At 49.5% G+C, this 24,218-nt stretch overlaps 1 protein-coding gene across 3 annotated transcripts in view; it reads right to left on the reverse strand.

The window, feature by feature from the left end:
- Positions 1-3,735: 3,735 nt before the first annotated feature.
- The window catches only part of NTPCR (nucleoside-triphosphatase, cancer-related), a 36,907-nt gene continuing 16,424 nt past the window's right edge, over positions 3,736-24,218 (reverse strand). Inside the window, exons 4-6 of one of the 3 annotated variants that reach the window (XM_065894714.1) lie at positions 21,358-21,370; positions 13,709-13,905; positions 4,301-4,369 (exon numbers count right to left, since the gene is read on the reverse strand). In XM_065894714.1, the coding sequence (XP_065750786.1) occupies positions 4,301-4,369; positions 13,709-13,905; positions 21,358-21,370 (279 nt within the window). Of the gene's footprint in view, positions 4,370-13,708; positions 13,919-21,357; positions 21,371-24,218 lie in introns of all 3 variants that reach the window. The other 2 variants (XM_065894713.1, XM_065894715.1) reach the window with 2 other exon arrangements.

Consider the following 24,218-nt stretch of genomic DNA (forward strand, 5'->3'; position numbering starts at 1 on the left):
CTGAGCTCGGGCCGGAGAAGCCACGCCGTTGGGGAGGGACGCAGGCCCCCCCCAGCTTCTCCCCTGCGCTCCCCAAACTAAACAGCACAAAGAATGAGAGCCGGGAGATCCATCCTGTGGAAGATGAGTGCTGTGTACAAAACAGAATAACTTGATCTCAGGTTCCTGAAAAATATCTCACGTGATGAACACAAACCTTGACACCAGGCCTCCCTCCTGCTCTGGCACTCGCGGCCCCAGAGAGGCGGGACGCGGGAAGCACCCCTCCCAGAACTGGAAAATTCAAATAAAAGCCATGTTAACATCTTAAGACAACTCAAATAGAGCACATAAATAATTCCTTCCGGTCCTGATGAAAATAAGACAGCTGCATGCTAAACGACTGGCATTTTGTATGTCACTGTTACTGTGGAAAAGAGGCGGACAGCAGTGCGTATCACACCATCAGCTGGTCCAATGCGCTGATGTCCAGTCTACATATAAACATCTCACTTCCTTACAATATTTATGCAGTAAGTATAAACCAGTGACAGCTTTACTGCAAAAAATGTGATAGTGCATGCAGTCACGTCCAAAGCATCCTGTGAAAGGAGCCAACCATCCCCAGCAACGTGAGTGCAGAAGTCTAGTTGAGGCAGGTCACGGAGGGCCGCCTAGGAATGATGCCAACCGCAGTCCCAGCAACGTCCTGCAAGAAGCCAGGCCCCGTCTCGCCCAGCGCTCCTGTGTGCTTCCCAGGAATGCACGCCTGTTTCCAAGCCAAGCAATCCTTACCGCGTCACAGGACATTTGCACATACCTTTGGTTTTGGAATTAAAACGTTTACAGTTATTGCTGTGTCCAGTTGTTTGAGTTCTGCTGAAACTGTTGTCACTTCTAAAAAAAACCAAAAAACAACAAAAGAAATACCACATCCTTCACTGTAAGAATGACATTTAGGCAACTTCTTTTTTTAAAAAAAAATTACTTTTTATTAAAGTCTAGTTGATTTACAATGTTGTGTTAGTTTCAGGTCTACAGCAAAGTGATTCAGTTACACACATATATATTCTTTGTCAGATTCTTTTTTTTAATTGAAGTACAGTTGATTTATAATGCTGTAGGCAAATTCTGAGACAGCTTTTCTCATCTTAAGATTCCCATCAGGTAGAGCAGAAACCTGGCTTCTTCCTGACATGAGGGAGGAAGAAGGGATCGTAGAACACAGTCCATGGAGAATATCATCCCTGACCTGGCGAACCGTCACTTTTGGAAAGACCTAAATAGTTAGGGATACTCAATTTGGAAACAGTCACACAAATTTCTTAAAGGTACCTGGAGTTTGGAAGTGTAGGCAGAGGGGAGGGTATTGCAGAGAATTCCTTACCCCTTGGAAGTAGATGGCAATATTCTTTTTCTTTATAAAATAAGAATTAGAAATTAATAACCATAGGTAGACTCTGTATAATCGGAGACACAGTGCATGACTCTCAAATCAGCAATCCCTGGAGGTGCGCTCCTTCTTATTTCTGATGGATTTGCAGACGTCTGTCTGAAGAGAAGCTGCTAAACCTCACCGCAGTCCTCCAAGTCGGCTCAAGCAAACCTGGCTGGCAGTTCCCGAAATTCTTTTGGGCAACATTGCAGCCAAGTCCTCAGGACTAAAGGGCAGCCTTGAGCTGTGAGCATGGCCTCCCCATATAGGGTGGCCACTTGAATTAGGTAAGACAATGACCCACGCCCAGCAGCATTCAGACTGGGCACTCCTCGGGCCTCCACAAGTAAGAAACACAGAGTCACCGCTTCCCCAGCAAGTGAGAGCTGCTCAAAGAGCTGGGAGAGCAGTCTGCAGGGACAGCGCGATGCAGGTGAGAAGGCAGACACGACGCGGGTACTCCTGCCACCGGAGGTTCGAGAGCTGCTTTTCCGACTGCTGGGTTACTGCTCATCCCGCTTCTCTGGCAGCCTTTTGGGACGCAGCGGGAGAAGGAAAGGTGTAGTTTACCCACATCGGGGCCAGACTCCTCAGACAGGGATGCCACCCTCTGCGTTGTCTATGGCAGTAAAGCCACCTGAGTGTACGCTCTGAGCGTGTGCACGCGTAGACCCACGGGTGAGGTCATGGCTGGATCCCCTCCAGGATTCTTAACGGACTGTCAACAACGCGGCCACGTGACTTTTTTCAAGTGTTGCGAACAACTTCTATATTTACAGCTCATGAGCTTGTTGATCTGATCTTCAGCGAGTCAACTGTTTATCAGAGCGTATTCCTTGCAAAATATTGTATTATTAGCCCCCATTTAGAGGAGATTTTCCGAAGGTGACATTTCTTGCTGGAGTTATTCACCTGTTCTGCCAGAACAGAGCTAAAGAGTTATTTATTTTCTACATTTCTACAGTTATTTATTTTCTACATTTTCTACATTTATTTTCTACATTCTTCTCCTCTAAAGATAATATAAACTGTAGTGCTTGGTCTTCCATAAATCACGGGGCTAACCTGGCATTACTGATTTTCATTTCTGCCCTGTGTGTTAAAGCCACCTGCCTGGCAAGTCGTTTTCTAAAACCTCTTTGGTGCACTGACCTCTCCTGGCCCATGAAACGGGCATCGCAAGGCCTGTTCCCCAAGCCCTCCTCTCAAGCCTGCTCCGCTTTCCTACTGTTTTGTCCCAAGTCACAAGCACCTGCCATCAGCTGCCCCCAGCGCCCCTACTCCCACGCGGTCTTCCCAGACACAGCATTCTACGAACACGAGACAGATGGAGAAGGAGGGGGGAGGCCCATCCCACTTTCCTGGGCCATCACTGCTCCCCGCCCCGCACCTGACCACTTACGGCTTGACGGTGCCCCCTCTTCCTCAGCCACCACAGTCAGAGAGGTCACAGGCCGTGACTTTAAAGGACCATCTCCCTGACACGTGCCAATTCAAGAGAAGAAAAGAAACCATTTGGGGGACTTCCCTGGCGGTCCAGTGGTTAGGGCCCCAGGTTCGATCCCTGGTCAGGGAACTAAGATCCCACATGCCCCTCGGCTTGGCCAAAAAAACCCCATTTTTAAAAATACTGTGTGTGTCCTGCCACTAGGTTCTTCAGAACCATTTTTTTTTTTTTTTTTAGATTCCATATATATGTGTTAACATACGGTATTTGTTTTTCTCTTTCTGACTTGCTTCCTGCACTGTCCAATGCCCCAGGGCCCAGCTCATGGGACACCTCGCTCCACAGATGCCCGGACCGGTCAGAGGTCATATTCAAGGGCACACCCGGCATTAGCACCAGCTGGGTTTGTAGCTAAGGCTAAAGAAATCCTGGTAATTCATAGTTCTTCACCAAAACTGGCCTAAAGACACTGAACTGGTTATCGTCATTGTGTCCCATCAACCCCTGAGAGGGCAGCTGTTATCCTCTGTGAGCTCTGGGGCTTCAGTGGTCTGTCCCACGGGGCCCTGCCCAGGTTGCACCTTCTCTCTCTGCACCGTCTTCCCCGCAGCCCGGGCCCCGGCCCCGGGCGCTCCCCAGGGGATCACGAGGACGCCTGAGGGTGGTTTCCTTCAGGCTGTGGCGACGCCTTCCTTTGATGGCACCCACTTCCCTCTTTTCTGGGAGGGAAACAGGGCCCAGGAAGGTTTGCGAACTTGTCTAAATGAATGGGGCCAAAGTGCGGCTCTGACCTGAAGCCCCGCTGGGTACCCAGCGCTACCAACATTTCTACAGACTGCTCGTCCCTCCCACGCGAGGACCCACACGCGTGCGATCATCACATCTACCTTTATTTTGTTAAGCAAACAGATAAACAATAAGAGATGGGGAGGGGGAAGGACCGAAAGTGGCTTTTTTTTGAAATACTGATTTTTTAAAAAATCAAGTAACTGTTATCCCTCTACGTTGCGGGAGCCTCCAGCTGCTCCTGGAGGGGGATTTAATCTTCCTGACATGCGAAACTCATCAGGCAGTGAACTCTTTTCTCCCCCTTGTTCCCTGAACACATCTATAAACTTCAATCGATGGGGGAAAATTCCAACTAATACTCCGAAAACCATTTCTCATTTCATAATTTACCCAAATCATATGCACAACGGCAAGAGGAAACAAACAGAGATCTCTCAGCGTAAATAAGCCACAGTTAATCTTGTCAAGTCAATCCAGCATTAAGGCTAATTTGATCTTTTAAACATTTTATGGAAAACAGCTGTCGGGCTTTCTTTGGAAAAGCCTCCAAGATTTCATAAACCCGAAGGCCAAAAACCTGGACAGGCAGGGAACCGAGGCTCCTCTCCAAGAGATGTATTCACGTGCAGAAAAGCGGTGACAAGTCGTCTTCACTTCCGGCCACTCCGCACACACGTCACAATCTCTGGCAGAAGGTGGTTTCTGTTTTCCTTGGTGACCTGTGGGAAGAAGCAAGAAAGCGCGCTTCAGAGTCCCCTTCTTTTCCTTCAATTACCTACTCTGCCAGGTAATATTCTAAAAGAAGAGCCTGAAAGGTGAGGGGTGTCTTAGAAAGTGTGACCCAGGCGAGGTAGGACCAAGGGAGGAAGCCCAGGTCCTCCAGAGCGCTCTGAAAACTGGGCCGGTGGACTCGAATCCCACCACCAGCTTCTGTGAAGCTGCGGCTCAAACAGTGAAAGTGGGTTTTGGTGACGGAAGGATTGTTAACCGGAAAAGGGCTATGAATTGAACCCTAGGAGGGATGATGGGAATGCAGGCTGGGACGTGGCCCCTGAGCTCAGCCTGACCCGGACAGAAGGATGCCTGAGTGAAGCCGGGAGAACCTGTGCTTCAGGTGGGCACTGGCCCTCCAGGTGGGCCCACGGAGTGCGGCCCCACTGGCGCTGGGTCACACCCAGGATCCTGGGATGCTCTGAAGGTCAGTAGTCTACTCACCTCTCCGTGAGCTTAGCAAATCTGCACGTTGCAAGAAACCTCCGACACCAGTCAACCCTGCATGTGAATGACGACGAAGCAGGAGCCCAGAGAAGGGCAGGGCTTTTCCTGAGCTCTCAGAGGTAGCGCGGGCGCAGTGCAGACTAGGACACAGGCCCCTGCATCCCGGTGTGCTACCTCTATGATCAACAGTTACAAAAACAAACAAAACTAACAGTTTATTCAAGCTCTCTCCGATGATCTGTGTTATATTTTTCTTTCTGTCACTACCACAGGCCCATGGAGTACAGCTTGAGCATCCAGACGCCCCCAGGCAGCTGGGTGGGGGGCTGCGCCCCGAGCACGGGCAGAGCCGCCTCTCGGTGACCCACACAACACTCAGCACGCTCTGCTGGTGGGCAAGGGGCTGGGGATGGCGAGACTCAGACCAGGACCTTGACCTCACGGAGCCCGCAGACCAGACGGGGGGCAGACGTGGACAGCAGTGAGAGCAGGGTTGCAGAGGGTCCCTGAGAGAGTCTGGGAGGCACGGGGAGCAGGGGGACCAGGAAAGGCTTCCGCAGGCGGTTATGCCCGAGTTGCATCTGACAGGTGGATGCCGGGAGAAGGGCACCGGCAGGGAGAAGGGCCGAGCAGAGAATCACATGGAGAGGAGGTGCGTGCGGCCGGAAGACCTTGAGCGGGTCCGGGGTGCGAGGTCCCCGAGAGGAGACGGGCCTGGTCCTGCTACAGGCCCTCCCCCCGCCGCGGGGGGCAGGGGCCCTGGCTCAGGAGGGGAACGCGCGTCTGGAGGAAACGCGCAGTGGACCTCACCGCCTGGGGCTCCTGCATCCCACATCCTTCTTGCAAGAGCGCGGCGCCTCTGCCGCACCAGAGCTGCCCACGGCCCCGGGGACCTCCTGACCATCTGAGTCCCGAAAGGACGGAGCCAGGCGGCGGAGGCCGGTCCCCTGACGGTGGTGTCCGAGGATGCCGCCCACTGGACCCCGGGCAGCCCTGGCTCCACCGAAAGGAGGACCATCCGCCCCGTCTTCGCCTTGACGACAAGCCGCCCATCCACATGAGGCTTCGTTGCCGTTCTGGCTTACACTGGCCCGAGCCCGTTCTTGCGGAGAGCATCCGAGGGAGTCCCCGCCGTGGACGGAGGATCGGGGTGGCAGTGGCACACAGGGAGGGCAGGAGGACACGTGGGCCCTCGGCCCCCGCCTCCGCCCTGGCCTCACGAGGAGTCCCCGAGGCTCTGCCATCAGGGTCCCTGAGGGCTCACTGCAGGCCCAGAAGGGCCACCTCCTCTGATGGGGACGTTTCATCACCCCCTTTACACACGTGAGAGAGACGGTGAGATGCTGAGCTGGGAGAGGAGGAGAGAGACGGACCCAAGAGGGAAGAAACACAGGGGCAACGGTGGCAGCGGGGGTGGGGGAGGAGGGGCCAGGCACCGCCCCGCTCCCTCGGACGTCCCCAGGGGGGCCCCGGCTCCGCCATCCAGCTCCAGAGGAGCCGCCGTGGTGGATCTCGGGCACCGGAAGTCAGCGGGTCCGCACTGGACACTTCTGACGTCGTTCAAGTGTAAACTGAAGCCGGTGCGATGAGACGCGTGAAGAGACAGGGTCAGCAGGCTGCTGGTAGGATTTCTTCCCCTGGGTCATCACTAAGGCTTCACGTCCAGTCTTTGAAGCCCTCAGCCCTCGGAAAGAATGGCTGGGGCGGGGGGATGAAGGGAAGTGAAGGGTGATGAGGTGGAAACCCCGCTACCCAAGACCCCGGTCCTGGGGGCAGGCTGTTCAAGTGGCCCAGCGGAGGCCTGCAGAGAAGCAGGATTTAACAGGCGGGAGGCTCAGAGATGATAAAAGAAGAGCCCCAGAGAGCACCGCCAAGCTGCAGGGCCACAGTTCCGCTGTCACGCAGGTGTCCTGCTGGAGCCCGGCCCACCGTCCTCCAGGAGCTGCGGGGCTGCAGCAGGGACAGGGTCCACCCGCCCCCAGCGCGCAGAGAACGTCTCCAAGCCTTGCATAGAAAAAGAACAAAGGATAAAAACTAGAAAAGACACATTCTGCTGACTTCTCACTAAAACCTGGTGAACAGAATACTAATATTCCGCCGCCCCCTTGGATTTCTCTAGGATGACTTCTGAAGGTTATGCAGTAAGATCTGTATGCAAAGCCGTTTACAGCGTTCAGTTACCACATTCCTTTCCAGCCAAGACAAACCCTCAGATGCGAGAACAAGCACAGCATCGTCTGTCAACTCAGGGACGCTTCCCTTTCAGGAGAATTCTGGTCTACTTTTTATTCTACCCCCAGACTTTTGGTGGCAGAAAAGCCCTTCCTGAGAGGCTAACGAGAAGAGGGCACTGGGGACTGGGAGTGAAAAGGAGGTGAGGACGACTGCAGAAAGGACCCCGGCGTCCTCGCCCTCTCCTCCCACCGTGCCCTGCCCAGGGCTGCAGGAGGTGCCCGGCCTCGGGCCCCTAGGAAATTGGACAGCGAGTTCCAGGGTGACGGGGCTGTGTCACATTCCTCCTGCGTCTAGCACAGGGTGGGTGCTCCATCAATGCTTATTATATTCTAATCAGAGGAGGGTCTTTGAAATAGAGCTGAGCGGTTAAATACAGATTATGAAGACTCTGGCCTATTAGGCATCTGAGTGGCTCTGAGCCTCCTGGGACCAGGGAAGGGCCTAAGACTGGCCTACCAGTCAATGACTTGGGCGCCGTAACGTCAGGAAGGCTGTGCACATATGGACAGAGGAACAGGCAGGGAAAAAAAATGCCTCTTCATGTATATACCATGTGCAAGAAAGCAAAACAAAACCACATACATTTCCTTGGAACTGTGTGGGAAGTGCCCTGGCAAGTTTAAATAAGCAAGGGGACTGAAAACAGAAATTAACTTGACAATGCTCATTATCATACATTAACACATAACAAAAGGATTATGAGTCTCTCCGTTTCACATTGTCTCCATTTCATTTTATTGAACCTAAAAATAGGCTCATTCATGAATTGAAACCCTCTAACCCTACTTTCCCTTGAAGTGTAAAGGCTCTCAACCAAGAATTATTTTGCCAGTGGGGTTTTCGGGAACCCAGTGCCCATGGGATGGGACTATGCTTCCATGGCAACGCCGCTTCTCTTGGGAGGCGGCAGGAGGGGCGCAATGGTTCTTTGTTTCCATGGCAACGCCACTTCTCTCCGGAGGAGGAAGGAGAGGTGATGGTTCTTTGTTTGGGTGTCCTGACTTCTGCGTGAGTGTACAGCGTAGCTTTACTGAGCTATAATTCACATACCAAAAAATTCAACCTCGGGCAGAATTCGGTGGCTTTCAGTAGATTCCCAGTCGTGCAGTCATCAGCACTATCTATCTGGAGTATTTTCATCACGCCCTCCCCGCCCGCCCCCAATTACCCTCACTCTCAATCACTACACTCGCTCCTTCCCCCCAGGTGTTGGCAACCACTAACCAATTTTTGTTGTCTATAGATTTGCCTATTCTGGACATTTTGTGCAGATGGAATCGTACAACGTGGAATCCTCTGTGACAGGCTTCCTTCCCTTGGTGTCACGTGACGTAAACTCCTCCACGTTGAACACACGTCACCACGTCATTCCCTCTTACTGTCCAGTGATGCCCCATCGTGTGTGTACACCACATCTTGTTTGTTTGTTCATCAGTTGATGGACATTTGGGTTGTCACTTTTTGGCTGCTATGAACACCAGCGTACAAGTTTTTGTTTGAACACACGTTTTCAATTCTTTTGGGTACACACTTAGAAGTGGAATTGCTGAGTTATAGGGTGATCCCACGTCTACCTTTTTGACGAACTGCTGCATTTTTACAGTCCCAGCAGCAGGGTATGAGGCCTCCAATTTCTCCACATCCTCACTGACACTATTTTCCATTTCTTTCCTTTAATTTCACTATAGCCATCCCAGCAATGTGCAGTGCTAGCTCACTGTGGTTTTGGTTTGCACTGCCCTAAAAACTAATGGTGTTACAACATATTTTCATGTGCTTATCAACAATTTGCCTATCTTTGGAGAAACGTCTTTTCAGATTCTTTGCTCCTTTTTTAATTGGTTTATTTGTTGTTTTATTATTGAGTTGTAAGAGTTCTCTATGTATTCTGGGATACAGAAGTCCCTTATCAGATATATGATTCTTAAATAGTTTTTCCCATCCTGTGGGTTGTCATTTTACTTTCTTGACAGTGTCCTTTGAAGCACAAAAATTTTTAATTTTGGTGAAGTTCACTGTATCTACTTTGCTCTCGTCACTTGTGCTTTTGGTGTTGGAACAAATAAGACTCTGCCTAACCCAAGTTTACAGAGACTTACTCCTATATTTTCTTCTAAGAGTTCTATAGTTTCATTCTTACATGTAGATCTACGGTCTGTTTTGAGTTAATTTTTGTGTCTGATGTGAGGTAAGGGTCCGGCTTCATTCTTTTGGATGTGGATGTCCAGTTTTCCAGCACCTTTTGCTGAAAAACAATTTTTTCTTCATTAACTTGTCCTGGCACTCTTGTTGAAAATCAGTTGATCGCAGATGCAAGGTTTATTTTTGGACTTTCAACTCTATTCTGACAATCTACGTGTCTGTCCCTGTGCCAGCACCACACTGTCTTGATTCCTGTAGCTTTGCAGTATGTTTTGAAATCGGGAAGTATGAGTCTTCCAACATTTTATGATTGTTTGAGCTGGGTCCTTTAAATTTCCATATGAATTTTAGGATTAGCTTGTTAATTTCTACAGAAAACCCTGCCTACTGACTTTTGACCTAAAGGCTGGCAGGTGTATGCTCATTCCTGTACCTACAGGAGTCTGTGACCCAGAAACAGCATCAAATTCCTGGTGAGATGAAAATGGTTTATACCCTGCTTGGTTAAAAAACCCGTGGCCAGGAAGAGTAAGAGGAGGTCTAAAAATTTCCCAATTGGAGGGAAGCTGGGACCTAGTTCCCATTTTTCTTGTGATCTTGCAATCCACGGGCAAAAACTCAAAGAAGAAAAACTGCTTTACGGACAAAAACAAGTTTAAGTGGCTCTGAATTCAGAACAGTAGAACACATTTTAGTTACAGTAACATTTCTAAAGTAGAAAGACCAAGTACTTTCCAGGGATCTTAGATTTCAAATCATCTGAACCACCCCTACCCACGAAGGTAACACACATCAGGGCTACGGTAACGCTCAGGCTTGGGAGTCAACAGACCGAGGTCTGAATCCTGGCTGTGCCCCTACTAACTGAACAACCTCGGACAAGGCCCGCCAGCTCTCACTGATGACCAGGCTGCCGTGACGTCCCCGACGCACTGATGGACCTCAACACCTCCCCCAGGTGCCCCAGGACTGGTGGCCACCCTGGCAGCTCAATCCCCGTTCCTGAGACTCCGGGCGTCTCTCCTCTCTCCTGTCCCCTCAGGGGACAACATTCTCCAGCATCTTCATGAAGGAGAGATTTCACAGGAAATCAAGTGAAATATGCTTTGGAAACGCCACCAACATGACCAAACTCACATTTTTTTGTTAGAAGTGACAGGCAGGGAGAGACATATTTTTTCACGTTGTGAGTCAGATAAGGATGAAAGCAGTACGAGAGCTCCTGCTGGAATCTCTACCCGTGAAGGTCTTCACCTCTCGTCTCTGCAGCACTGACATTACCATTAAATGTTTTCTGACATGTGGTCTCCCATAACCTAATACTGAAATAAATTTAAAACAGTTTTCAGTGGCTACACTCGGCATTAAACTACAGAAGAAATTAGGAAAACGTTTAACCAAACTTCTGAGAGGGAAACATAATTTTCGGGAAGAGAAGCTTCAATGCCTGAACCTGCACCAGGATAGAAGTTTCTATATTACTGAATTCCACAGGTCCCTGTGGCCCTGGATTTTATTTTTTTAGTCTGTTCTTTCTTGGGCAATTTCTACTGTTTCACCCTCAGGTTCACTGATTCCATCCTCGGTCATCTCCATTCTGCTGGTGGGTCTACCCACGGACTTTGGCGTTCAGTTACTCTATTTTACATTCTAAAATGCTCACTTCATTCTTCCTTACAGCTTCTGTATCTTTGTTGAAACTTTCAATTTCTTGGCCGAGAATTTCTATTTTTCATTTGTTGCCAGTGGGTTTGTAATTGCTCACTGAGGCATTTTTATGATGGCTGTTTGAAAATCTCTGCCCTATAATTCCAACATCTATGACGTCTTGCTGTTGGCATGTCGGCTGTTTCTCTCACTCTGGCTGATTTTCCTGGTTCTTGGCATGACAAGTGATTTCCAATCGTGTCTCTCGTGCTGTTCCTGGGGTCCTGAGGTCCCTGGCCAGTGCACCTTCTTCCCTCTACCATTCAGGTCTTCTTATGTCTGTTTTATGTACAACGTCCAAGGTTTTTATCTGACTTAGGAGGAGCGACAGGGAGCAGTGTGTCTATTCCACTTTGTCTAGGACTGGAAGTGTCCTCAGGGGTTTTTCTGAAAAGTAAGGCTCTGTTTACCTGATCCTGTTAAGAAGAACAGTCTAGATAATGTGAATACCTTCTGAGTTATTGTGAATACTTTCCCAATATCATGACCTCAGTCCCATCTCCACATCACCTGTCAGCACAGGGAAGCTGCCCTCCGCATTTTACATAACATAATCCTGATCTGGAATGTTCCTTCGTTTCCCCACTTCCCCCTTCAAAAACCCAGCCAAGAACCACTGCCTTCCGGACAACTTTCCCTACTCCTGTTCACACAAATCTCTCTTCCCACCTCCAGATTTGGACTGTCCCTTGGTCTGTTTTTCTTGAGGGAAGGGAATACACCTCCCGTGTGCTTGTACCATGGATGCAAAGGATGCTCTCAAGAACGAATCCAGGTAACTTTGCTGCATGTTAGAAAGGGAAAGGACCAAAGAAATATCTAATCCAGCCCCTAAATTTGCAGATAAGGAAAATAAGATTCTTCATTTATAAAATACGCACCAAAAGATCGCACGAGCCCCAGAGGAACACAAGAAAGACAAGAATAAGGGGGTCGCTTACAGAATTAACCAGAAGCTGATCACTTTACATCATTAGGAGCCAGGATTACCTTGCCTAGAGAATAACCTCCTAGCTGAGAGAGGAGAACATGTGGTGTTGTCTTAATATACAGCACTGGTTTCTGGATGTAGGAGTCAACCGCGGTCCCACTGCTGGGTTATTAGTCTGCAGAGACAGCCAGGCCTTGGACTTTAGCATCAGCGATTCCCCAGCCCTCCAGCCTGGAAGCTGTCTGACCTGAAGACTAATTGTCTTTCATGATCTCTCATTATTCATTGTCTCTGTTTCCACAGAAACTCGACAATCACAACCCAGAACTCTAATACGGAAGCCACGTGAAATAACGGATAGAGGAGGTGACATACAACTCTGCAGACAAGGCCCATGTCCACCGAGGAAGCGACCCTGCCTGGCTCTCAGGCCTCCCCTGTTTGCCACCTCCTCCCCCACCGCCGGTCCCCAGGGACCACAGTGCCCTGGTGTTGCATTTATCCATATCTGAAACTGCCTAAATGCTTGCTTGCGTTTCTCTCATCCAGCCCCTCCGTTAGAATGTCGGCTCCATGAGGACGAAGACGCGGTCTGTCTGGTTCATCACCAAGACTTAGTGTGAGGCCGAGCGCACAGGAGATGCTCAATCCGTATTTACCAAGTGAGAGAATAAACGAATGCAGCAACGCACAAACAGATTTCTCCAAGTCTGGCTGTTCTAATAACCCTAACGGCTGTCTACTGCCCCAAAGGTACCCTGGACACTTGGGTGACAACGTGTGGATGTCCCCCTGGGGCCAGCCGGCCCTGGGGACAAGTAGCCAGCGGTGTGAGGCACTCACTGGCTCTCTGCAGCTAGAGCACACGCCCGGCCCTCCCACAGAAGTGGCCCTGCCAGCCCCACTGTTTCACCTGGCGCCGGCAGGGGGTTGGCGGAGAGGGACAAGCAGAGTGACGTGGCCGCACTGATGCAAACCAACCGAGGCGGCACAGGGAGGACAGTGCCTGACAAAGAGGGGCACAGAGAGACGGCGGGAGAGAAGGGCAAGTCTGCGGGCCAAGTGCCGGCAGTGCCACCAGAGCCCCTGACAACCGGCTCAGAGGCTGCCCCTGACGTACTCGTCCTCCACACGTGCTCCGCCCCAGGGCTTCTCCCACTGCGGGGACCCCAGAGCCCCCGAGGTCCTGGGCCGCGCCCAGAGCCAGATTCACCTGTTCTGGGCAGGGTGTCTTACCAGCTGGGTACCTGACATGTGGCCAGTGTGACTGAGGAAAAGATTTCTCTAATTTAATTCCGTTTAATTTAAAGGCAAATAGTCCCATGTGGCTAATGGCCACGGCACTGCACGGAGCAGACGGCGCATTTCCACCCTGGTGGAAACTTCTCTGGACGGCGCTACTCGACAGCATCTGGAGACTGTGCTTCACACTGTAGCCACAGCTTCTGCCCACAAGCAGGAGGCGGCCAGTTTCAAAGGGAAGCCTTTACAATGAGACGGCACTCGTTTGCCTCTGTACCCTCATCGCCCTGGGGGGAGATGCGCTCAGACCCAGAGCACTGCTGCCCGGGCGCTGATGCTGGCGAGGCCCCGGCGCCTGGTGAGGAGGGCACCGCAGGAGGGGCAGATGCCTCAGGCGGCTCCCCGCAGGCACGTCTGCTTTGGCATCCAGCAGAGGTATAACTTCGCTTCTATAACTCGCCTATGTTCTGCCGCGAGAGGAAAAAAATACCACTAACTCAAAGCCAAAGGTGTATCTAGAGCCACGTGCTGTTTCAGGGCACCCGCTCCACGCCTGCGGGTAGAGAGGCCCGGGGGTACTCACACTGAACACCTTAATGTCGTTTCGGGTTCTTATCTCTTCCACGAGGGCCAGCGGTTTTCCTTTGGGTACTGGGATGGTGCCAAGGACGACAGTCCCCAGGGTGGACAGCACCTGGCGAACGGCCTGGATGAACGGCTGACTGAAGAGCTCCATCTTCCCCACCTCGTCGATGACACACACGCTCTGCCCCGGGCCACCTCTGGGACCTGCCTGAGGATGACAGAGACACTAACTGGGACACCAGGTCACATGAGGCAACGGGCCCAGGGGTCCCCCTCCCCCGCCACTCACCAACTGACCGTCAGAGCAGGGAAGGCAGCCCCACTTCGGGAAGCAGGAGGCCGTCTGTCCGTCCACCCAGAGCAATCAACTGGCGGGAGCATCCAGGGGAGCTCCCCTGGAGACCACAGCACCCAGAAAACTCAGCTCCCCGAGCACCCCGTTTCCCTGGTAATTTCCGCTCTTCTAGAATGGTCCTGATAATGGCCAGGCTTTATATTTGTATACACCCAGGCAATAAGCAGGCTTAAAAAGAACCGAGGCCGCAGGCCTGCGAGCCCTTGTCAGTTGTTTCGATTTTGGGTTGTATGATGGCCTGTCTGCTGGGAGGAGGTGACCGCTGCGGCCAGATGCCTGTGTATTTCCCAAGCTGCGCTACGAGGGTCGGTGGAAAGGAATGAAAATGAAAAGAGAAGGAGTCCTGGTTAAAAAAAAAAAAAAAAGTGAGCACGTTGTGCCCTTTAATCTCAGCTTCCCCTGCTAGTGACTTTATACCAGTGCACTTCCACTATGTCCTTGCAGACCCCTCTAGGAAGAGGTGGGGCAGCCAGCCTCCAGGAGTCCTCATTATTCCCAGCTCCTGGGGCGCGCACCCTGTGCAGGCCCCTCCCCACAGTACCAGAGACCGACAGCACGCAAGAAAGACTGCTGTTTCTGTCCTGGTCTCAATCTCTATCCATCCATCCATCCACCTATCCTGGATCACCTGCTCGCAGGGAAGATGCCTGCCATGTTGCGAGGACACGCAGGCAGCTGACGGTGACGTCCAGGTGATAAGGAACTGAGGCCTCATGTCAACAGCCAGGGAGGATCTCAGGCCTCCCAGCAACCATGACCGTGAACTTGGAAGCCTCAGGGCACTGCAGCCTCATGAGAGACCCTGAGCCTGAACCGTTCAGCAAAGCCGTTCCTGGATTCCTGATCCAGGGAAACTGTGAGATTATAAGTGTTCGTTGTTTTAAACTGCTAGATCTCGGGGTAATTTGTTACACAGCGACAGGGAACTAATACACGTGTCCTCTCTAGAAAGCCTTCCCTGAGGAAGCTGATAGGACTTTGAGTAGTTTTTCCACAGCAGGGACACAACAGAACATACAGTGAGCACTTCAGTGAATGCAGAGTGACAAAAACATTTCTATATCTTTAGACAAATGATTCTTTCGAGAACGGTTTGTAAAGCTGATTTACAAAGTACTTTTCACTGTAAGTTCTCAGATTCCTTAAATACTAACATCAATACATTCTCAGAATGAATGGCTAAGTTAAGCTAGATTTTGCTCCAGTTCCAAATACCAAAGCTCTTACACAGTGTGGCCATGAGTGGCGTGCATATGGTGACCAGTGACAGATGGGGCTGAGGGCAGATCCTGGAGCCTCGTATGGTGCACAGAGGGGTGGGATGCTGTCCAAAGGCTGAGACTCAAAGTCAGGATCACACATTGTGCTTGAAAGGCTGCTCACTGTGTGGATTCAGGAAGACAGGGGGGACTTCTTTTGGAACAGACAGCATGGGATTGGAGGGAAGCCTTAGAGCAGTGGTTTTCAAACTTTTCTGTAAGTGGTACTCTTTTAATTCTCCTGCTTACTGTCAAATACATATAGCATATTTTTCCACTCCGCTTACTGGCAGAAAGACCAGGAAGGGGCCCACTGTCGTCGTGCGAGAGAGGTCTGAACAAGCACCCAGACTTCTGTGTTGCCCGTGCACTTCACGTTCACCTCTGAGCGTACCTGCGTGCGTTTGTATACACATAGCTACCCCGTCTCCCCGCTAGAAGCAGAGATGACGCTGTATTCATCTTTTTCCTTCCCATGGAGTTGAACAGCGCAAAGCTGGGCTGAGGCAGCTGATGTGGCCCTGCACTGGCAGGGCAGCTAAGCGAGGGAGAGTGAGGGGTCAGTTGCTATTTCAACATTTTCTTTGAAAAATGAATGCCAGGGCTTCCCTGGTGGCGCAGTGGTTAAGAATCCGCCTGCCACTGCAGGGGACACGGGTTTGATCCCTGGTCCGGGAAGATCCCACATGCCGCGGAGCAACTAAGCCCGTGCACCACAACTACCGAGCCTGCGCTGTAGAGCCCACGAGCCACCACTACGGAGACCGTGCGCCACAACTACTGAGCCTGCTTGCCTAGAGCCCGTGCTCCACAACAGGAGAAGCCACTGCGATGAAAAGCCCGCGCACCGCAACGAAGAGCAGCCTCCGCTCGCTGCAACTAGAGAAAGCCCGCGCGCAGCAACGAAGACCCAACGCAGTCAAACTGGGGAGAAAGAAAACAGCTATCGGCCACCCGTGTGTCAGCATAAAAACAGACACTCCCACAACAGCGAGCCAGCCCAACTGACCTGCCTCTGAGTAAGGAGTGTCTGAGGCATTTTGCTTCCCCCAGAGACTATGAATACCTGTGGACGCTGTCTTTCCGGAGGCTACAATCTAAACAGCAAACAGAACTCCACTCCAGCACACCAGAACGACGGTTTTGAAAGCGGTCAGTTCCGAGAGAAACAACATCAAAGCATGCGTGAGCACCCATGGCTCTGTGTTTAGTGGGTGCACGTACGCGGGCGGTCAGATACACGTGAGCAGGTCCACGATAAAGCACACGGCTCCACAGCCACCCTGCCTGCCTTTCTCTACGACGTGCACCAATGAGAGCTCACCTACATCATTTAAACTTCCAGACACACACGTAGACATTATTTTCTACCAACTGGAAATGCTCATTTTAAAACCTTAGCTTATATAAAATTCCCATTCGGTCCAGAATTAGGGACTTTCTTTATCCAGAAACTATAGGAATCTCAAAAAGGCTGGGATTTTTAATGAAAAATTGAGTTATCCACGCTCAGTTGAGACAGATATCAGAGGCTAAGCCACTCAGACACCTGTAAACAGTCAGCCTGTTTTTCTGAATAACACATGAACATACATGAATGAGCTTAATAAAAGAACTACAATTATGTTCAGAATTGTTTCCTTTCTATATGGAAAGAAATTGTTTCAATTTTAAAAGGAAACAGAAAAAAAACCCAGTGACCATTCACCCTGTTTTCCATTATTCTAAATGCTCTTCTGAGTTGATGAAGACACAGGGGTACAGCACTAGGGCCCAGGTTTGAAAACCATCAGTAGCCTGGCTCCGGCTTCCCCGTTTCCGGCCGTGGGTTCCAGCCGTGGGTACGGAGTAAGGAGCCCGTGCAGGACTCTGGGCCACGTGGTTAAAAGCACTGAGCACACCCTATGGGAGCAGCCGTTCTCCGGGCATCCCCTCCCCGCAGAAGACAACTCAGGCGGCGTCACTGCGGTCCTCTGTGCCAATCCCCACGCTCTGCTCCCGTGCTTGCATTTCAGCTCGTTATACATTTTCACCGTCACAAAGAGTGGGAAAACCTTCTCTGTGCAAAGCACATTTCAGTCCCTATGTTGGTTCTGAGGCAGAAGATATTTTCTTGGGATAGAGTCCTAAAGTTGATCAGCCAGGAGTGAGAGAAGTTATGAATCATTTTATAGCTTTGGTTACACTCAGCTAGCTTGCTTTCCAGAAAGAGTAAATCAATTTACCTCTGTATCAGCTATGCTGTAGAGCTGAAAAACAGTGATTCTTTCGGTCCTCTGTTTAATCCTTATGTGTACTTTTAAGGATACAAAGAAAATGTAAACATAAAATAAGCAATTTCCTTCAACCAAAATACTGAACGAAGAAAAAGCTAATTAAAGTTGCCTTTGCCTTATTCTGAATTACTTAAATAATACATATTTCCAGTGGTATTAAGGTTGCCATTTGTTTTTTTTTTAAACATCAGACACAGACTGGCTTCTGAGCTCGCCTGTCTGGGACAGCAAGTCTCAGAAGTGATGGGAGGGAACCAGGTGGCCATTGGCCAGAAGGTAGGCAACAGAACTGGAGCCCTGCCCCCTGAATAGCCACAAGTTCTGGGAAAGCTGGAAAGGCAAATGGTGCAAACAGCGGCCAAGGCCGAGCAAGTTCCTCGACCCTCTTAAGTTATTAGCTGTAAGGCAGGGCTCCAGTTAGACTTTTACGTGTGTTTATTCCAAGCTTTAAAGTTTTAGGATCCCTCGGCAGTCTGGTGGCATGTCGACTGCATGTCCCCGGGGAATAAAATGCCAGGCTGGCGGCCAGTACGAGACGTTTAGACGGCCCTGTGCGCCCTGCAGCACTGAGCACACGTGGGGCAGAGCTGCTCCCACCCACATGCCGGAGGCTGGTGCTGAGGCTCTTCCTGGATGTCCCCACGGGCCTCCCCCGGCTCCACACCAGCACCTGACCACAGAGCGCCTTGGCATCTTCCAAGCTACGAGAAGGACCCTGGGGCTGAAACAGCGTCTGCTGGCTGACTGTCAGCCCAGGGGGATTAAGAACCCAGTCCCCCTCGTGATCCCAGCGCCGTGGGACCAGACTAGATGTTTGGGCTCGTGGGTCCCACGATGGGCCCCGGTTCCCAGCGAACACAAATCAGACTGTTGATGTGACGTCCTCCCAAGGTACCGCGCCCATCACCTCCCTCAACTTCTCAAGAAAAGTAACCATAACTATCCCTATGCTCTGCACCTCCCGGCAGCCGGGACTAACACACTTTACAAGCATGATCGCCTTCAGTCCTAATAACTTCACGTAGCAGACATCGACATCTCTGCTCTACAACTAAGGAAGGGAAGCCAGGGGGTAAGTGACTCATCCAGTCCCCGAGCTCCCAAGGGACAGGGCTGGGGAGGCTGACCCAGTATCACCCAACTCCATGGCCTCTGCCACCCACCGTAGGCAATTCCATCTGCACAGTTTCCACATGAAATAAGGAAAGAACTGAGTCTCAGAAAGTCATCTCACCATGAAGAAAGCACTCTTCTCGCCAATGAGAAGGAAGAGTGCCTTAGTTTCTAGGGCCCTACAGAGGTATAGCCACAAAAACGCTAATTTTTTTGGATTAATTATATTACTCAAAAAACCCTACCTATTTGGGGTCCCAGAGCAATAATACCACCAACCTCATTTTATCACGTACAGAGAACGGCCCTGCAGGTGAAGAGGCCTCTACCCTCTGCCAGGAGCTCACCTCTTTGCACACAGTAGAGAAGACAGAAGCGGGTATCCCAATGAGCACAGGCTTACCTCGGCGAGATGCGGAGTTCGCTTCCAGGCACCCGGAATAAAGCCAGTGTCACACTAAGGTGAGTCGCATGCATCTTTTAGTTTCTTGGTGCATCTAAAAAGCGTGCAATCGCATTATGTCTAAGAGAACGACGTACGTACCTTAATTAAAAAATACTTTATTACTAAAAACTGCTAACCATCCTCTGAGCTTTTAGCAAGGAGTAATCTTTTTGCCGGTGGACGGTCTTGCCTCAGTGTTGATGGCTGCTGACTGATCCGGACGGTGGTTGCTGAAGGGTGGGGTGGCCGTGACAATGTCTTAAAATACGACAACAATGAAGTCTGTCGCATTGATTGGCTCCTACTTTCATGAATGATTTCTCGGCAGCAGGCAATGCTGTTTGACAGCATAGACCTTCTTTCAAAATTGGAGTCAGGGGCTTCCCTGGTGGCGCAGTGGTTGAGAGTCTGCCTGCCAATGCAGGGGACACGGGTTCGAGCCCTGGTCCGGGAAGATCCCACATGCCACGGAGCAACTGAGCCCGTGAGCCACAACTACTGAGCCTGTGTGCCGCAGCTACTGAAGCCCACACGCCTAGAGCCTGTGCTCCGCAACAAGAGAAGCCACCGCAGTGAGAAGCCGGCACACTGCAATGGAGGGTGGCCCCCGCTCACCGCAACTAGAGAAAGCCCGTGCACAGCAACAAAGACCCAACACAGCCATAAATAAATTAATTAATTAATTAATAAAAAATTGGAGTCAATCCTCTCAAACCCTGCTACTGCTTTTATCGACTAAGTTTATAGAATACCCTAAATCCTTGCTGTCATGTCAACAATCTTCACAGCATCTGCCAGGAGTAGATTCCATCTCAAGAAACCTCTTTTTTTGCTCGTCCATAAGAAGCAACTCCTCATCCATTAAAGTTGTATCCTGAGATGGCAGCACTTCAGTCCCATCTTCAGGGTCCACTTTTAGTTCTCTTGCTGTTTCCACCACATCTGTGGTTACTTCCTCCACTGAGGTCTTTTTTTTTTCAATATTATGGCTTTTATTAAAACGCTGCACAGAATATCCTTATACACACATTTGACTCTCTCATTAGGATAAACCTCCAAAAGTGGAATCACTGGATCACCCACTGAAGTCTTGAACCCCTCAAAGTCACCCATGAGGACTGGAAGCAACTTCTTTCAAATTCCTGTTAACGTTGATATTTTGACCTCTTCCCATGAATCATGAACATTCTTAATGGCATCTAGAACGGTGAATCCTTTCCAGAAGGTTTTCAGTTGACTTTGCCCAGATCCATCAGAAGAATCACTATCTCTGGCAGCTATAGCCTTACAAAATATATTCCTTAAATAATAAGACCTAAAAGTTGAAGTTACTCTTTGATCCATGGGCTGTAGAGTGGATGTTTTCTGAGCAGGCATGAAGAAAACATGAATCTCCGGCTTCTCCATCAGAGCTCTTGGGTGACCAGGTGCACTGTTAATTTTGAAAGGAATCTTTTTTCCTGAGCAGTAGGTCTTAGCAGCGGGCTTCATATATTCAGTAACTATGTTGTCAACGGATGTGCTGTCACCCAGGCTTTGTTATTCCATGTACAGAGCACAGGAAGAGTAGATTTAGCATAATTCTTAAGGGCTCTAGGATTTCCAGAATGGTAAATAAACACTGGCTTCAACTTCAAGTCACCAGCTGCACTGACCCCTACCAAGAGAGTCAACCTGTCCTTTGAAGCTTTGAAGCCAGGCATTGACTTCTCCTCTCCAGCTATGAAGGTCCTACGTGGCATCTTCTTCCAACAGAAGGCTGTTTCTTCTACACTGAAAATCTGTTGCTTGGTGTAGCCACCTTCATGAATATCTCAGCTAGACCTTCTGGAGAACCTTCTGGAGAACCTTCTGGAGAACTTGCTGCCGCTTGTGCATCAGACCCGGGGCTTTACCCTGTACCTTCACGTTATGGAGACGGCTTCTTTCCTCAAACCTCATGAACCAACCTCTGCTGGCTTCAAGCTCTTCTTCTGCGGTTTCCTCACCTCTCTCAACCCTCAAAGAACTGAAGAGAGTTAGGGCTTTGCTCTGGATTACGCTCTGGCTTAATGGAATGTTGTCGCTGTTTTGATCCTCTCTCCAAACACTAAAACTTTCTTCCTATCAGCAGTAAGGGTGCTTTGCTTTCTTATCATTTGTGTGTTCACTTTTAATTTCCTTCAAGAACTTTTCCTTTGCGCTCACAGCTTGCCTAACTGGCACAGGAGGCCTAGCTTTCTGCCTGTCTCGGCTTTCAACGTGCTTTCCTCGCTGAGCTTAATCATTTCCAGCTTTTGAAAAGTGAAAAGTCGTGCAACTCTTCCTTTCACTTGAATGCTTGGAGGCCGCAAACCTTCAGTTTGTAAAAAAAGGCAGTATCTGCAAAGCACAAGACAACGAGGTATGCCCGTACTACCTTCTAAATCCTCCTTATCAGCTGACGGTGTTTACAATAACTAAAACTTTTAATCACTACTTAAGCTTTTGATAAAAGTTTGGTATTTTTGATGCCTGATAACCTTCTATTAGAAATTGTCTGAAGGAGATAAAGTTGATAATTTTTGCTACAGTGAAATGGTGATGACTTTTTTTTTCTAACTAATGAGGTAAATGGATACAAAGAGAGGAGTACAGCTTAGATCAGGGAAAAGTCAATCTTTATGGATTTGTCTTGTTCAGTTTTTGAATGTACAGTGATTTTATGTTTGTTTCACCTTGCTATAGAAAGTATTTCAAAACGGGGTTGCTAAATTTGCTTTCCAGTTGAAGTCTCAAGAGAAAGTTATTATCTTAAGATAACCTAATAAAGTTTATAAAGTATTAGAAAAGGGCTTCCCTGGTGGCGCAGTGGTTGAGGGTCCGCCTGCCGATGCAGGGGACACGGGTTCGTGCCCCGGTCCGGGAGGATCCCACATGCCGCAGAGCGGCTGGGCCCGTGAGCCGTGGCCGCTGAGCCTGCGCGTCCGGAGCCTGTGCTCCGTGACGGGAGAGGCCACAGCGGTGAGAGGCCCGCGTACCGCAAATAAATAAATAAATAAATTAGAAAAATTAACTGGGAGAAATTGTGCTGAGGAGGATGTGCTTGGTCATAAACAGCTCCCTAACTCACAGCTGCTAGTTCAAAGGAAAAAAAGAATAAACGTACAGGGGAGAAACTGGTCAATTCCTTGAGCGGGTAATCAAATTAACATCACCAACCATCACGTGCCTCCAGATGAGAGGCCAGGAAGGATGCCTCACCACACACTACAGAATTCCAGCTGAACCTAATCACAAGCAACCATCAGAAAGCCCCAAAAGAGGAACATCCTATTAAAATAGAGCTGTACTCTTCAAAAATGTCAGTGTCACAAAGGACAAAAAAAAATGACTGTGGAAATGTTCCACATTAAAGGAGGCTATCAAGATACGACAACTAAAGGTAATACCTGGCTCTAGACTGAAGGAAAAGAAATGTTACGAACAACACTGTTATGTCAACTTCTAAAACCAGCCTATGAGGGGTAGGGTAGGTCAAAGGATTTTCTCAGTAAACTGACCGAGGTTGACAACTGCGCCAATTATGTAACAGCATATCCTTACGCTTCGGAAAAAATACTGCACGTTTAGGACTTAGTACTTAGTACTGTGACGATTACAACATACTCTCAAATGGTCCTCCCCCAATTTATATGTTTATACAAACATACAGACACACACACACACACACACACACACACAAGAAGAGAGAGGGAATAAATAGGGCAAATGTTAAAAATAGGTGACTCTGGATACCAAGTCCACAGGGGGTCTTGCACTATCCTTATCTTTACAAGGTTCTCTAAGAGTAAAATTATATCCAAATAAAGTTTTTAAACGTTCAGACTCAATACAAAAAAAGAAAACACTCACATGCATACTTTCTCAGTATCAGATTCAAGAAAAGCACCAACTCCTGGCATGAGAGCTTCCTTCTGACGGCGCACAGGGCTTCAGACCGATGTGCACAGGACAAGGGCCAGGAGGAAGGACAGAGCGGGTGGTCAGAGGGAGAAAGAAAGGCCAGTCACACACATCCTTCTCCAGGCACACTTCCGGAGCACGTGACTTCCCCATGCTTCTTGGGAGGGGGTGCAGGAAGAGTCACGGGAAGGAGAGGAAACCCAGGGCAGCAGCCGGCTTGGCATCTAACTCTACAGAACTGCACCACGGCCGGCAGTGGGAAGTGATGAGCAGCCCACCTGCCCGGTGGAACCCGGGAGATCACCGGAAGGGTGGCCACGACAAAGCCTGCACGGTGAACTGAGGAGCCAACCTTATACGATGCTTGCAGTTCTTCTTCCTATTTTGATTCACTGCAGGAATGCTTTTACTGAAAAATTTTAACTTTTCATGTCCGCACCAGATAGCTTCTAATTCCCCTCGCTGATCTTGTAATACGTATGTGTGATCGTGAGGTACAGAAACAGAAAGTGGGGCGGAACCAAGAAACGAATGCCAGGCTTGCTAACAGTGAAGGAGATTCTAAAGCAGTGCTTGGGCTCTTGTCAGCCTTTCAAGAACGGCTCCTGACTCGAGTTTTCTAAATTCTTTCTAAAGCTCAGTGGCCTGAAATACTAAGTGGCCTTTCCACTTAGTCCCTTGGTCAAGGGATTAAATCCCTTGGTCAAGGGATTAAAAAAAAGAACCTTTCCCTGGACTGTTGATCTCGCACCTTCAAATGAAGTTTCAAAGATTTGAAGCAGATTCTTCTTTCAGAATCAAAAGCAGATCCTGCTCTCAAAAAGAATATGCACTGAAAGCCGTATTTTGAACAAAACAGAAAAACGCAACCAAGCGTGTGCATTTTCAGTGGGTATTCTGGTTCTAGCTCATTATCCCTTCCATGGATCTTTATAAAAAATGACACTGTTCAGCCTAAAAAATAAGGCTTTGAGTAGATGTCTCTTGTTCTTCACAACCTTATAATCTGCTGTTATCGTTTTGTGTGAGTAGGAGATACACCGGGAACCAACAAAATGTTAAATCCTCTATTGCATCAAATTCTAATAAAGCATTCAAGGTGGCTGTCAAAAAGACCATTATGCAAAAGGCCAGCG

The sequence above is a fragment of the Phocoena phocoena genome, chromosome 16, assembly GCF_963924675.1.
Source record: "Phocoena phocoena chromosome 16, mPhoPho1.1, whole genome shotgun sequence".
Classification (NCBI taxonomy): Eukaryota; Metazoa; Chordata; class Mammalia; order Artiodactyla; family Phocoenidae; genus Phocoena; species Phocoena phocoena.